This window comes from Dendronephthya gigantea, unplaced genomic scaffold (assembly GCF_004324835.1).
Source record: "Dendronephthya gigantea isolate DGI-Jeju-01 unplaced genomic scaffold, DenGig_1.0 000479F, whole genome shotgun sequence".
Taxonomy (NCBI): Eukaryota; Metazoa; Cnidaria; class Anthozoa; order Malacalcyonacea; family Nephtheidae; genus Dendronephthya; species Dendronephthya gigantea.
This window is the reverse complement of record NW_021163489.1, coordinates 35,041-50,114: the sequence shown is the minus strand read 5'-3', so window position 1 is coordinate 50,114 and position 15,074 is coordinate 35,041. Positions and strand designations below refer to the sequence as shown.

At 35.5% G+C, this 15,074-nt stretch overlaps 1 protein-coding gene and 2 long non-coding RNA genes across 3 annotated transcripts; all 3 read left to right on the top strand.

Moving 5' to 3' along the window:
• Positions 1-3,889: 3,889 nt before the first annotated feature.
• LOC114543551 lies at positions 3,890-5,603 on the top strand. Its single transcript, XR_003690093.1, has 4 exons — positions 3,890-3,930; positions 3,997-4,102; positions 5,435-5,516; positions 5,589-5,603. It is a non-coding gene; the product is annotated as an uncharacterized LOC114543551 (long non-coding RNA).
• Positions 5,604-6,209: 606 nt separating this feature from the next.
• LOC114543550 lies at positions 6,210-6,738 on the top strand. The gene is made up of 3 exons (XR_003690092.1): positions 6,210-6,249; positions 6,322-6,430; positions 6,700-6,738. It is a non-coding gene; the product is annotated as an uncharacterized LOC114543550 (long non-coding RNA).
• Positions 6,739-10,878: 4,140 nt separating this feature from the next.
• On the top strand, positions 10,879-15,063 carry LOC114543548. Its single transcript, XM_028562488.1, has 3 exons — positions 10,879-10,909; positions 11,810-12,087; positions 14,928-15,063. The coding sequence occupies exons 1-3, from the start codon at positions 10,906-10,908 to the stop codon at positions 14,946-14,948; spliced, it is 303 nt and encodes a 100-aa protein (XP_028418289.1). The 5' UTR covers positions 10,879-10,905; the 3' UTR covers positions 14,949-15,063.
• The last annotated feature ends 11 nt before the right edge of the window (positions 15,064-15,074 follow it).

Below are 15,074 nucleotides of genomic sequence, written 5' to 3'. Positions count from 1 at the left end.
TATGGCACAGCGATGGATGGAGGTGTAGTCAGTGATAAGAGAAAGGTAATAATTGTTAGCGACTCCTGGGTTGCCATAATTTATTTGATCTAAAATTGAGAAACAAGGAACAAGTAAATTAATATATTATTGTCCATAGTTGTGAGGCTATCAGCATTGTGATATCCCAGGTTTGTGCGTACCGCTACCATGGGACAACATTCCTTAGCGAACAAATAGTACTTCAGTGAATTGCTAGAACATACCTGAAGAACCGCCATAAACTTCAATTCTCAAAGATATGTTGCCATACCAATTCGGCTCTATATGCAATAGAATCTACAATTGAGATTACAAGAACATCACTTTACACAATTGAAACTATAATTGTATGTGAATCACAAGGCCCTATACTGTATAGTAACAGCATGTATTTTGTGACTTCTATAACAAAAAGAATATACAGAACAAAATGCAGGCTGTTTTCTTTCATATTCACATAATGCCCCCAACCCCTGTATATTGGTAATTGGCAATTACATAATAGGAAAGGAGAAAATAAATCTATTTTTAATAACACCAGTGTAAAATGAATGACATATCGAACTGTACAGCAAAATGTTGTGTAGGCATAATTCTTGTCATGCCTCCCATCACCAGATATCATGAAATTATCATGGTTTTTTAATGTTTAAATTAATCCGTTTAATTTAAAAAGCACAAAAATACCACCAAAATATAGCTAAAGAAAAATACTTTAACCCAATCGCTTCTGTTTTAATCCAGAAATTAATCAATATTGCTGTTAACCTGACACTGCAGTGCAGCTCTAAAAATCATATCAAATTACACGGGATTACAAACGGAAATATAATTCGCCTTTGGAATTTCGTTATTTTCTTCGTTATTTTTATCCTGTCGTCTTTTAACCGTTACATGTAAACTGTAAAGGCTTTAGTGATCTTTTCTGATAGTTTTTAAGTCAGGATGGGCAGAAAAACTCGAAAAATATAGCTTTTTTTATTTGTTATTGTGTATAGCGAGGCGTTGCTCAGCCGCACGCACATGTGGTTGTCACCTGAGGTTAGAGGTATCAAAAAGGTAACGTTGCCTACCCTGTGGGGGTAAAATAAGCCCGGTAATCGATTTCCGGGGTAAAATTGTCCCTAGAAGTCAAATTTTCGACAATATGGTGATAATTAAATGCACATTTTCCGGTCCATTTGTAAACACGTTTGTTGGAAATATCACTACAAATCGCCAAAGCGACTGTATTTCAAGTAAAATAGATGAAAATATTGATCCAATGTATACTAGAAATATTTGGAGGTTTTTAGGCGAGATTTTTGGAAGGCTTTGCGTATTTTCGCTTCTCTAAAATTCAATTTAAAAAGTACAAGTTCGGCAATAAATATCTTGGCTTATACGAAAGCTTTTGAAATGAACTAAATTTATACAAATAGGTAAATGTTTTTTCTTTGAGATAACACAATTTCTAGTTGATTTGATAAAATACTTAGATAAAATCGAAATTATCTGTGTGCGCCGTTTACGAGCAGACAGCAATGAGTTTAGTGGTCTCATATTTATTAAAATGGGTGAAGTATTCGCACAGTAATCACAAGTTTAAATCAGCTTACCACTTTGAAATATCCTCTGATCGGACGTCTAACTAGAGGATCCCTTAAACATCGAGAATACTTCATTAACAAATGCCGCATCCTGTCCTGTTTGAGAAGTTACGAGAACTTCATCTTGGGTATTGGTTACTCCTTACTCTGTTGGAAGTTTCATTCTGTTGTATGAGGACAACACTTGTAGTTGGTGTGGTGAAAGGATGCAGATTGTCCGTTGGATGTTGTGCTTTTGTATTAAAGACGGACCACATTAGATATCAGTGCAAAATTGACACATTCATGGGAGTCGAACCCAATCTCCTAAAAAGGAGTATCCGAAATGTGTTCTTTGTGTGGCCAGGAAAAAGCGAGAGCTACAAGGCAACTCGCAAACCGACTGGCAGACAATACGAACGCACAACACAAAACACACAACCGACGACACAACATCCAACAACCCACAACCCACTAACTCTGTAGCTGAAACGACAAAAAATATGGTGAGTTGTTCCTAGAAAAGCAACATTCACAATTAGCTTGAAGGCAATTGTGGCTAGGGGTTTAACTGACGGCATGGATATGGGGTGGCTTCTTAGGGTTGGATACTGAAACTAAACTACGATCGTCTTTGTCTGAAAAACACAAAAAAAATTATTAGTAGCTCCCTAGAAAACGAAGAGCAAAACACAGTTAGACAAGCAGTGAGCCGTGTTTCCAGATACGGGGACAGAGATTCTTAGCTAACAGAGTGGCCACGGGGATCTACTTCTATTAAAAAAATAATTACACATACCTTGATCCTCCTAAAGAAAGAACTCACTTACCTGAAGAAAACGGTCGCAGATGGCTCTGTTTTATAGCCTGTAGGCTCTTGCATAATTGAGCAAAATTAAGACAACTTGATTGGTTATTTCTGTGCACAGGTCAATTGTCATTGGTCAATTTTTGTACTCCATGATTGGTTCAATAAAAACCAATCAGATTGGTTAATCTATATTCAAATTTTGATCCCGTTTCTGTGATATTTGCAAGGTGATTGCACAACAAATGTTCGATTTCACACGTTTTGGAGCATATTCCAAGCCAATGTATCATAGTATGTGTGTATTTGTTCGATTATTTCTCTCATGAAGTTCACAAAAAATTACAGTTCAATCATTATTAAAAGGCTTTATTTCCCTACCAGCTTTAGAACCCCATCGAGCAGGAAAGTCGGAATTTAAAAGGCAAGTAAATCTTTCAAACTGTTGTAGCATTTGAATTATGTGGTACATTTAACTACTGAACCTTTCAGAATATTGTCGAATTGGGCATGGCATTGAATAATAGTAAATATAAAAACTGACAAAATCGCAAATGTGGTAAATTTCAAGGCTAAATATTGCAAATTCCAGTGGAAATATGGCGTTTTACCGCCATGCATACATAGCTATTCACAGGTATGATATTCACGCGTTTTATATATTCAATATTACACATCAAAGCGGCCTAATCCTTAGGATATTGCCCAAAATGCAAACGAAAACCGGTTGCAGTGGTTTAGTTCAAATATTCAGTACTATTTTGATATATTTAGCGTCAAAATCGAACCTTTAGAAGATTTTTGCCGATTTTTTATATAAACATACCTGATGATATGAATTATCGCATCACCGGCAATAATATTTCACAATAATAAAAATATGGAAAACAAATTCGGGCAAAAAGCTGAAATTCTGACCTAGTTCCGATTCGAGCTTGTCTTAAGCACGTGCTTACCAACGATTATCGCTTAGCACTTATGAAATGCTATTTCTTCGATTCTTTTGCACATCCTAGCCCAAGAATTACTCAGAATTACAACAGATTGATAACATGTAAAATTGGGACGATTCGAAGACAACAGAGTACCAAAAAGCAAAAAGATATGGAATTTCTAAAATATATCTTGCTATGGGTGAGTAATTTGAGATAACAAAGCAACCTATTATTTTGATTATTGTTTTTACTTATAATACAATGCAGGTTATAACTATATGCTGGTTGGAATATACTTTCAAACAATCGTTTCAACTGCTATCGTTTAGTTGTATTCCGGGGTCTTTAGCCCAAATATTTCTGAGATATTTAATGTCTTGCTTCTGTGCAACATTATTGTCGGGAGTAATAGCCTATTTTGCTGTACAGTTCCATTTATCATTCATTTTACACTAGTGTTATATAAAATATAATTTTTTTATTCTCTCTTTCCTATTATGTAATTGCAGAACGAATATTCAATATATTAGTGTACCAAATAAAAACTCATTATGACAATCGCTATCGGACGTCTATTGCATCGGAGATACGACTTGTGGTAAGCCAAATTCAATGTTATTTCTCGCGATTTTTCTATGAAGTCTTACATTGTGGTTTTTTAAAGATTCTTCAATGTTTCCTCAGTTTGCGAGCTGAGAACTAGCCCTTGTGCAAGACAAAATTGGAAAAGTTAAATTCACTTCGTATGTTATTTGTTCTGAAAGGAAAAGGTTGGTTAATGATGATAGTGCAACGCATGTCAGGTATTCTGCTTCCAAAATTCCTTTTTAGCTCGCCTGCACTTTAGTGCAAGAAAGCTATTGCTATAGTCTTGTCGTCCCCGTCCCCGTCCGCGTCCACACTACATGATAAGTAGAATGTTAAGATGCCACTTTTATATTCCCATTATTTTCAAATTATCTACTTAAGGAGTCTATTTGTTGGGAAAGAACCATTTACCAGGGGGAGTGAACATTATACAACAAAATATAATGATAAGGTCAATGTTAAAATGCTATATTTTTTGTATACTTTGGCTTTACATCAGAGGAATCATTATCAATATAAGTCATCAATATGCATTGTGACTATTTAGTGCCATTTGGTACACATTTATACAATAATAAAGAGAGTTTTGCTCAAAATTATCAAATGATAAGGTGAATGTTAAGCTAATTAGCATAATGATAAGGTCAATGTTAAGATGTTATATTTTTTAAATATTACGGCTTTACATCAGAAGATTCATCATAAATATAGCTCATCGATATGTCTTGTGACTATATGGTGACATTTAGTAACATTTACACAAAAATAATGGGAATTTTTTTCAAAATTTTCAAATGATAAGGTGAATGTTAAGCTAATTAGCATAATGATAAGGTCAATGTTAAGATGCTATATTTTTTAAATATTATGGCTTTACATAAGAGGAATCATCATAAATATAAGTCATCGATATGCATTGTGACTATTCATTTATACAATAATAAAGAGAGCTTTGCTCAAAATTATCAAATGATAAGGCAAATGTTAAGCTATTAGCATCATGATAAGGTCAATGTTAGAGTTATCCAGAGTTATCACGCTCATTACGATTTTCAGGGCTATTGTGTAGCCCTGTTTTTTTTTAGTTCAAAGTTGTAGCTGAATTATATTTAACGAAAGTATTTGTACAACCCTAAGCCAAATGAGAAACTTTCAAATATTTTCACCTGTATGCTACCATTTGTTTGTATTGTACATGTACAATTATAAACTTTGAGATTGTGTTTATAAATGATTAGTATATAAAACATAGTCCAACGTTAAAGTTGTAATTTGTAATAAAAAGATCGGTAATTTGTGCTTCATACAGATACCTTTCATACAGAGTTTAGCCTTATTCTAGACAAACAGTGCAGGCGAGCGTTAGGTGATTTCAGCACCTCTCTGGTTGCTTTACCGGTAGCTGATGTCAATTGGGGCCATGCTCTGTTCAGCCCCTGTTACCTCTACTTTTTGGTAAAAAGTGATTAAATTCAAAAAAATTCAAATTCAATACATCCTCACTTTTGTTTTAGTTCTGCAGAAGATAAGACAACCGAAATTGTCTCACTGCCTTACAACGAGGCAATGAATGTTATTCTTGTGTGCTTACAACAGGTAAACTTTTCCATCATAATATATCATCTGGCATTAAGTTTCGATTGAAGTTCAACTTTCTTCATTTTCTAGAAATTGGAATGGGAGGTGTTGTTTTGTTCTGAGAAACTTTCCAGAGGCACTGCAAGATAAAAACTTGATACATTCTTGAAAGCACTACTTACGTTTAATATGTACAGTGTTATCTAAAATGGCAAGGGAAGTAAAGTTGTGCACTTTTCACACCAAAATCATGAACTAAAAATTTTACTTTGCATTCAGGTTTGAAATTATGATTTTTCTCCTGGATTATTTCGTGTTCCTCATGATATGCGCCGACCTCATTTGTTCGCTAGAATTTTTCCAGTACGGTTCTTATCATTCAGTTTTTTGCATCTATCATAATATCTTACCATAACTATGCCAAAACCATACCATACCATAACCATACCACAACATATCATATAATCATATCATATAATCATATCATACCATAACTAACCATAACCAAATCATACCATACGATAACCATATAATTCCAAAATTATATCACACCATACCATACCATGACCAAATCATACCATACGATAACCATATCATACCATAATTATATCACACCATACCATACCATAACGAATTTATACCATAATTATATCATACCATACTAATAATTTAATTGGATATTTTATTGTAACATGTGAAGGTATTAACAGAGCTGTGTACGTACAACATTTTTATTGGTCAAGATGAACAGGTAAGAACCTGCTTGACTTTATTTTCAGCGGTTGTCTGTTCTCGTTTAAACGTTGTTGTATATTTCGTCTAGTTTTGTCTGATGCGTACTTTGGAGATTGGTTTGGTTGCTCATTCCGCGACGTTATGCGTATCCTGTCTCACCATATGTATGTTAGAAATGCCTTGCCAGTTATGGCAAGGTAAGGCTACTTAAGATAGTCTGGAATTTGAGACTTTTTTATGTCCATTAGCACTTTGTAAAGAATGAAGTTGATTTAAGTAATTGCAGCGTTTTATAAGTATATTGCTTTGGAGATATTTGAAATCGTGCCTTGATAATGCACTCAGTGAATTTACAGAAATGTACTTCAACAAACTCCAGCCTAAATGTAACGTCTCTTGTTATGCGAGATACTCCTTCACAAATACAAAATTTTTTAGCAATAATTTCTAAATTTTCGTTCCTTAGACTGCTCCCAACATATCTGGAAAAGTTTACTAAACTTTCGCCAACGCCTCAAGTTGTCATACCACTGTTAGAATTGCTTCCTGGTATGTTTCTTAAAGTTTCGTAAATTAAGAAATCTTTTGCGAAATATCAATGTACCCCCTAAAGAGAGGATTCTGATTGAGCAATTCTGCCGCTAACCATAGTTGATCGCCTTTTTGTACAATCAGCTGTGTTAAAAATCTCGTATTTCTGTTTACCAGATGATGGAGATTTGGATAAATAGAAATCGCATACATAAAAGGTATATGTATAGCTTTCGTTGCCAGTCATGATATTAGGATTGAAACCGCACATCAAAATGGGCCTCTTGTAAATATAATCAATAAAAATATACCTGGAACGTGTAGTAGGTGAAGCCACGAATAGAAATTGAGGAATACTAAAATGGTGGCTAGGAATATTTTTGTATACCTCTTCTCAGCTGTACGCAGTTCAGCGGACAGCTAGTGATTTGCATCGGTTATCAAGCCAATCAGATTACGGCTAGTTCATTTATAATACCCAGCCTCCTCTTTTTGACGTGATTTGCTAGCCTGATTTCGTATTATAATTGGGTCAATTTTGTTTATTTTCCAGACTTGGTCTTGAAGCTAGAGGAAGAATTGCATACTGTAACATCTTCATCGTCCAAATAATTACACATCCCGGCAGGTGCAGTATACAATTTATTTGAAAACATTGTTGAAACAAGCATTATATGACTGCAGCCTCGTTAGAAATGCCTTAACTTTTGCAGTCTTTTGTCTTTTTGTCACCCAGTTACATTTTCGAACTTCTGGTCAAAGTACGAAATCACTCGAGAAAGTGATTTCATTGTCCGTTGCAAGTGAGTTTATGAAGTGGTTTCCGAGCTTGTTTCAACATTTCATTTGTTAAATTTGATGTGCAAAGGATTTTAGGCGATTATTGAGTTGGAGCAAGCTCTGGATGATCAATATGCCAGTATTGCAGCAAAATATTGTTAAAACTGGGAAATGAAATGCATACATTATTTAAGCAAATCTTCTTCAATGTAGATCAAATTGGTGGTGCAATACAAAGACAGTTCGCGGACGCCTTGAAAGTATGTTACAGTAGTCTTTGACATGATAGAAGACTTAGTGGTAGAAATTTGGGGAAAGGGCTCGTATGTTGATATTTTTTGACGTTTATTGCTGTAATAGCTTTCTTGTAACTCCCCTTATCTACATGTTTTCAAGCAGTCGTTAACCTGGTTTCCTTTGTGTCGTAATTGTTGTAAACAATCATTTTCGTAAACAATCATTTTCACGGATAAAATCTAGTCCAATCTTTCCACATTATAGCATCCCAGGTAGTTTTTCAGAACGGCGATGCATTAGGGTCGAGCGAAAAGAAAGATGTGCAACAAGCTGGCACATTTACGGTGCAATCATCTCAACCTGTGTGTATTAAAAGTAAATCTGCATGGCAGGTAGTTAATGAAAAATAAGACAATTCATGTATTGCTGTAGCTAAATTAAGTTTCTTGTTTTTTAGGTTCATGTTCAACAGCCAGCGAATGACGGTTGGAAGAGGAAGCAACTGGATGTTTGGTCAACCAGCAAAGCAGCTGGTGGCGTCAAAGGTGATCAATTACGTCCACCATAGCATTAAGCTACAAGATGATCTTTTGTATAGTCATTTTTTAATAACGGTGATTGATTTAGGAAACCTATAACGGCTCTTCATTACTTTTTGACGCTGTTAAGAAGTTCTACTGTATAATTCTACAACAAATCTGAGGAATTACAAACCGATTTCATATTCTAATTGGGAAACTCGTATTTTAGGCTATTCTCTGCTAGTTGGGCTATTCCCTATAGTTATGCTGATCGGATTCATATCTTTACAATTACGTGTGGCTCCAGGAAATCTGATCAGAACTTTTCATGCTACAGCGATATACCAGTGGAAATTCAAAACCTACATGTCATCAAGAAACATCAGATGTTTGTTGGAATCCTCAAAAGTTCTAAACTCTTCGTACAAAAACAGGTAGAAATTTTTTTAATATATATTTTGAAAGGAGAGTCTCTAACCCCTCATCGTTTCTGGATTACTACTACTTTTAAGCGGTGTACATGCAATAATACCACTACACTATCAGTGGCAATTCTAAGGGCGTCCCCTTTTCCACAGGAACAACGTGAACTACTTGACAAAAATGGGGATTGCAATAGGTAAGTTAAAAAAATTAAATCGTAGGAAAATGTCTAGTTTCATGTTACCTTTTAATATAAAATTTGCCCAGGTTCGTCCAGATGAATTGTTCGTCTCTTGTATAAATACAGCTAATGTGATTTTTATACAGATTAATCTTACTGGACCTTTTGATGGTGCTTCCTTAGGTCGAAATTCTAAATCGGTTAGGGTTTTGTGTGTTGTTAAAACTGATATAGGAACGATATTTCATATCCTAGTCCGTTACGTTAATTCACAATGATTATCTTTTGTTTTGTAAGAGTTTTGATCTATGGAACCGACTTGAGACACAAAAAACTATTTTTGTTGAGCCACGACGAAAAAACGAATTTACAGAGGTTAGTTCTATTGCCATCCAGCAAAATCTTAAGACTAGACTTTTTAACAAATGAATATATAGTTAAACAGTTCATCTGTACGTTTTTACGAGGACGAAAAACGGATCATTTTGATCAGGAGGTTATGTTCAACTAAATAACTCGCAATGAACAAGCTGATTGAGGTTTGTCAAAGGATTTATGGTCTGTTTTAGGCAATGGAAGGATTTTATGAAAACGTTCGCAACCCATGCAGAGAACAAGCGTGCTGTTTCTTGTCGTTTGCCAAAGAAAGGTATGGTGTCTACTGTATTTTTTCGACGTATTAATACAAAGTCTTTACACATACATTTAAGACGGCTTGTCAAGTTTTAAACCTTGTATATAATAAGCTTTTGGCGGCGAATCTGCTGAAAACCTGTCAGATTTGGTGGAAATAGGTAATAATTTCATGTCCAGTGTCCGCGAATATAATCCTTGATTCAAATCTTTTAGTATAAGCAATTAGGTCAGGGTTAGGGTGAGGTTTAGAATTAAAAGTTAGGAATAATTTCGTGCATCCTGGACATGAAACAAGTTATGGACATGAAACTATGATCGAAACATACAAGTCAAACACATCCTGATAACAGACCGTCAAAAAAATTGATACGAGCCTCGGATGTTTTACAAGAAACTCCTGTGTTTCTCACGTTTAGGTCAGAAAAACCGGGAAACGAAGATTTAACTGTTGAAATTGACATTTTCTATTGATTTTTGTTTGAGACCGAAAATATGTGTGCCAGGATCAGGTGACCAGCTGTGCATTCACCCCCAGGTTCTTGAACAAGAAACACACACGGCCAAGGCAAGTGTAAATGACTTCATTGACCGTTGGTAAATAGGCTTGTAGCTCAAATTCTACATACCATGTACCCATTTTCTTACACGGTCGATACACTGAATAATTTACTATCTACTGTATAGGTGCACAGGTTGTATAACCTCCCTCGCGATATTTTGCCCTTAAAATAAGGTAGTAATCCCCACAGTTCATAAAAGTTCTCTTGACTATTTTCAGAGGCATTTGTGCCATACAAAGGTGTTATCATGCAAAGACGTGTCATTAATATAATTTGCTGCAACAAGGTACTACCACTAAGAGATGTTTATATTGGGCTATTCGGCCATTGCCATTGGCGTATACAGTATCGTCAGATATTGTTTGGTATTCACTATATTAAATATACACACTACATTTAGGCTCAACTCAACATATATATGCATGAGCGATATACTTATGCTGATCGGATTCATATATTTACAATTACGTGTAACTGCAGGAAGTTTAATCGGAACTTATTTCATCCTACAGCGATATACCAGTGGAACTTCAAAATGCACATGTCATCAAGAAACATCAGATGTTTGTTTGAATCCTCAAAACAGTACCCGACTCCGCAGTTTTAAATTCTTCGTACGAAAACAAGTAGAAATTTTGTAATATATTTTGAAAGGAGAGTCTCTAACCCCTCTTCTTTTCTGGATTACTACTATTTTTAAGCGGTGTACATGCTATAATACCACTACACTATCATTGGCAATTCTAAGGGCGTCCCCTTTTCCACAGGAAAACGTGAACTACTTGACAAGCCTGGGTATTGCAATGGGTAAGTTACAGAAAAATAAAATCGGAGAAAAATGTCTGGTTTCATATTATCTTTTATTATAAAATTATTAATATCTTGAAGTTAATTCTTAAAGAAAATTGTACTACGAGGATGGTTGCTTTCGGATTTTGCGGGAAAATTTAGATAGTTCGATCCTGCGATTTCATGAGTCAAATTTCACCAGTGTAATATAGTACAAATCAACATAGAAATTCGTATCGTCAATATCGTCAATTGAAGAAACAATAGGGTGAAATGTCAGTATTTTCAAACAGCTTTTGGAAATCAACAGGCAAAAAAACACGTGCTTTATATGTAACAAGACGCCTACTAGGCGTTATATGATCGCGTCGTTCACAGCGGCGTAGCCAGCCCAGCTATGCAAATTTTGTGTCGTAAATGTTCTTAATAATAAAAATGAACAATATACCGAACTATAGTCGCATGTTGAAAGCAGGAGAAACACAAAACAGCCCATTTCGAAACTGCTTGAAATCCTTTAGTGCAGGCTTACTCTGCTCGGCGTGTGCAGTTAGTTGTATGTGTAATGAGTGTAAAGATAACACTTGCTAACATTTTGATCGCTTTATTGATTCTACTTTACTGCTTCAAAGTTCGAAGGTGAAACGAAATATGCCCAAAGTGAATACAACACGTGATATAACTAGCAACTTACCTGTGCGCAGGTTCCCGATTAGGGTGATATGGCCCGCAGCTAGCGACGCTGGGGGTCGACCCGAGAGGAAAATAAAAAAAAAAACCAAGCCGAAACTATAGATCGCTGTCGCTACGCGACGCGATCAATAATATAGTGCCTTTATCTATTTCACTTTCCAATCTGACACTGGGATAGTCCGGATGTTTTGCAAAATAAAAGCAGCCTTCTTTCTTCATGTACAGGTCCCTCTGTTCTCCAATGTACGTCACTTCCGGTGAAAAAGCCACGAAAAAAAGCCAACTTTGAGGCCAAAATGAACGAATGCGTCATCGAAGAAAGAATGCGTCAACAGCGCGCCATAATTAAGCGCTCGACCGCATCTGAAGCTTTACCTCCAAAGGTCGCAGAGAGTGTAACAAACGAAAACTGCTCACCGAGAAACATTCTGCGAAATGGTGCAACATTGCTAAAGAAGCAAGAGATCTTAGGTCTCGCCTACAGAAACAAACATATTACGCAGGTATATGAATTTACTATGCTATAATTGCAACTATTTCAGCATATATAAATACTGATCCAGATTGGTACTGATGGTTGAATAGCTGATATTGGTTGAGCAGGTAATGATACTGTTTAGCAGATAAGGTTTTTGAACAATCTGGTGGGAGGTTTCAGTGTGCAATTATGGGCAAAATCCAGGCAATTATATATGGCATATCTTCACCACTTGGCGTAGCCAAGATTTAACTTCACAGTTGTGAAGTTAAAATACTTTTTAAGGGTCATAAGTAGCTTTCTTGTTTTTCAAAGCTTTTTACGACAGTTGAAAAATTAGGTCACTATCCAGTGGATAACTTTATCCATGCACCTTTTGAACAACTGGCCCCAAGGCTGTAAACAGGATTTTTGCCAGGGGGGCACTGTGTGTGTTGAGGAACAGGTGCCCCCCATATAAGGCTTATGTCATCACTGATATAGTGCAAAATTACATGGTTTCTTCCAACAATATATATAATACAGGTGCTCTATAATAGTGCTATTAGTTTTTATAAAGCTTTTGTAGATTTCAATGAATGTAGGTGACAAATGAAGAAATCCTATATTAGATGTCAACCATATTATAGTCCAAAAGGGTTGCTGGGGCAAACAAACGTCATGATCTGCTGCCAGCATTGTTTTATTTTTTTATTTGCGCTGATGCAAACGCCGTTCAGCAGCCTTCAAGAGTTTTACTAAACAGATTATTGCAATGGACATTTCTATAGCATATCGTCGATGCCATTCTCTAAATTTTAAAATTCACAATGAAACATGTTGATAACCACATATTAACTCTAAGGGCCTAACTCTAAGGGCCTAACTTCACGGGCGCCTGTTCTCGGCGAAATGCGAAATATTTTGCCTGTTTCTTTTGAATTTCGACCGCTTGAATCAATTAATTATGCATCATTGCTCACAATTCAAAAGAAGCAGGAGAAATATTTCGCATTTTGCTTGAAAATTTAGCCCGTGGAATTAAGGCTTAAGACAAAAATTTATGCATACAATTTAAAAAATTACTTACCCTTTCATGATATTAAGCGAACACAAATACATTTACACTACATTTTTAACATAAATTATTTCCCATTGCTGGAAGCCATCTTGTTCCAGTCGCGTATTCCAGTTCGAGTTGATAAACATAAAACAAATGATTCGCGCGGCTTTTGCTCTACATGGAGATTACAAGAACATCATTTTCACACAATTGAAAATATGATTGTATATAAATCACAGAGGGTCTATACTGTATAGTACAGTATGTATTTTGTGATATCTATAACACAAAAATATACAGAAAAAAATACAGGTTGTTTCTTTCATATACACATAATACCTGGTAAGAAAGCTCCATTTTAATGAGATTTATCGAACTAGGATATGTGCGAATTTGTCATTTGTTTATAATATTCAACAACAATTTCAAAGATTTACTTGCCTTTTAAATTCTGATTTTCCTGTTGGACGGGATAGTGAAGCGAAGAACATTTGATGAGAATATTCGAAGTGTATACAGCAAACAACAGCTGAACATCACGTGTTTTATGTAGAACGAAGTTTGGCTGTGAATAGCCAGTTATAAATCTTCAATCTCTTTACACCTAGGTTGAAAGAAAGCTCCATTTTAATATGATTTATCGGATTAGGATATCATGGCCGTAAAACGCCATATTGCCACTGGGTTTAAATTTACTATATTTGCGAATTTGTCAGTTTATCATATTCTACAACAGTTCCAAAGATTTACTTGCTTTTAAATTCCCATTTTCCTTTTTCGACGCGATAGTAAAGCGAAGAAATACGATCATACTGTCATACATTTATGAGAATATTCGAAGTGTATAGAGCAAACAACAGCTGAAATCATGTGTTTTATGTAGAACGAAGTTTGGCTTGAATAGCCATTTATAAATCTTCAATCCCGTTTACACCTAGGTTGAAAGAAAGCTCCATTTTAATAGATTTATCGAACTAGGATATCATGGCAGTAAAACGCCATATTGCCACTGGATTTAGATTTACTATATTTGCGAATTTGTCAGTTTATATTATTCTACAACAATTTCAAAGATTTACTTGCCTTTTAAATTCTGATTTTCCTGTTGGACGGGATAGTGAAGCGAAGAAATACGATCAAGTGTATAAGCAAACAACAGCTGAACATCACGTGTTTTATGTAGAACGAAGTTTGGCTGTGAATAGCCATTTATAAATCTTCAATCCCCTTTACATCTACGTTGAAAGAAAGCTCCATTTTAATAAGATTTATGGAACTAGGATATCATGGCCGTAAACGCCATATTGCCACTGGATTTAAATTTACTATATTTGCAAATTTGTCAGTTTATCATATTCTACAACAGTTCCAAAGATTTACTTGCCTTTTCAATTCCGATTTTCCTTTTGGACGGGATAGTTGACCCATTCAAGAGAGATGTAAGAGTATTATTTAATTTTGACTTATCCGCCGTTTAAGCTATAAATGGCCTTGATACAACCGGGCCGGGACTATAAGTAAATGTGTGGAGCTGTATTATTATATAAATCCAGACTGTCTTAGAGCGTTTTGAGATCGTTTAGATTGTTGTACGAGAGTTGTTTCATGAAATTGTTGTAAATTGAAAATAGAAGTAAAACCAGCGTGTGCAGGTTAATTTACTGAAGGAAGCTTGCCAAGAATTTAGTGAAAATATTTGACAAACTTTAAGCAGTTTTCATTATTGGCTGAATACCAACTGTATATTTACGGTCTACACAAAGGTCTCGGAGATGTCAATTTCAAAACAAAAAGTCAATTTCGTTTAAACTATGTACTTACAGCACGGTTTTTACCCTGGGTGACACATTGGACGAGACGAGGCAGCTCGTCGTGAAGAGAAGCGTGGCGTCATAGAATTTCACGTCGTTGGGAACTGGCTGCGAGGACAGCTCTCTCAAAAGAATATTATGTGGTTGATTGGCTTACAA

What these genes read in the sequence shown, in the direction of transcription:
- LOC114543548 (XM_028562488.1), top strand. An exon ending in GAAACAAACATATTACGCAG is followed by an intron (nt 12,088 to 14,927) that starts GTATATGAATTT and finishes ATGTACTTACAG; the next exon opens with CACGGTTTTTACCCTGGGTG.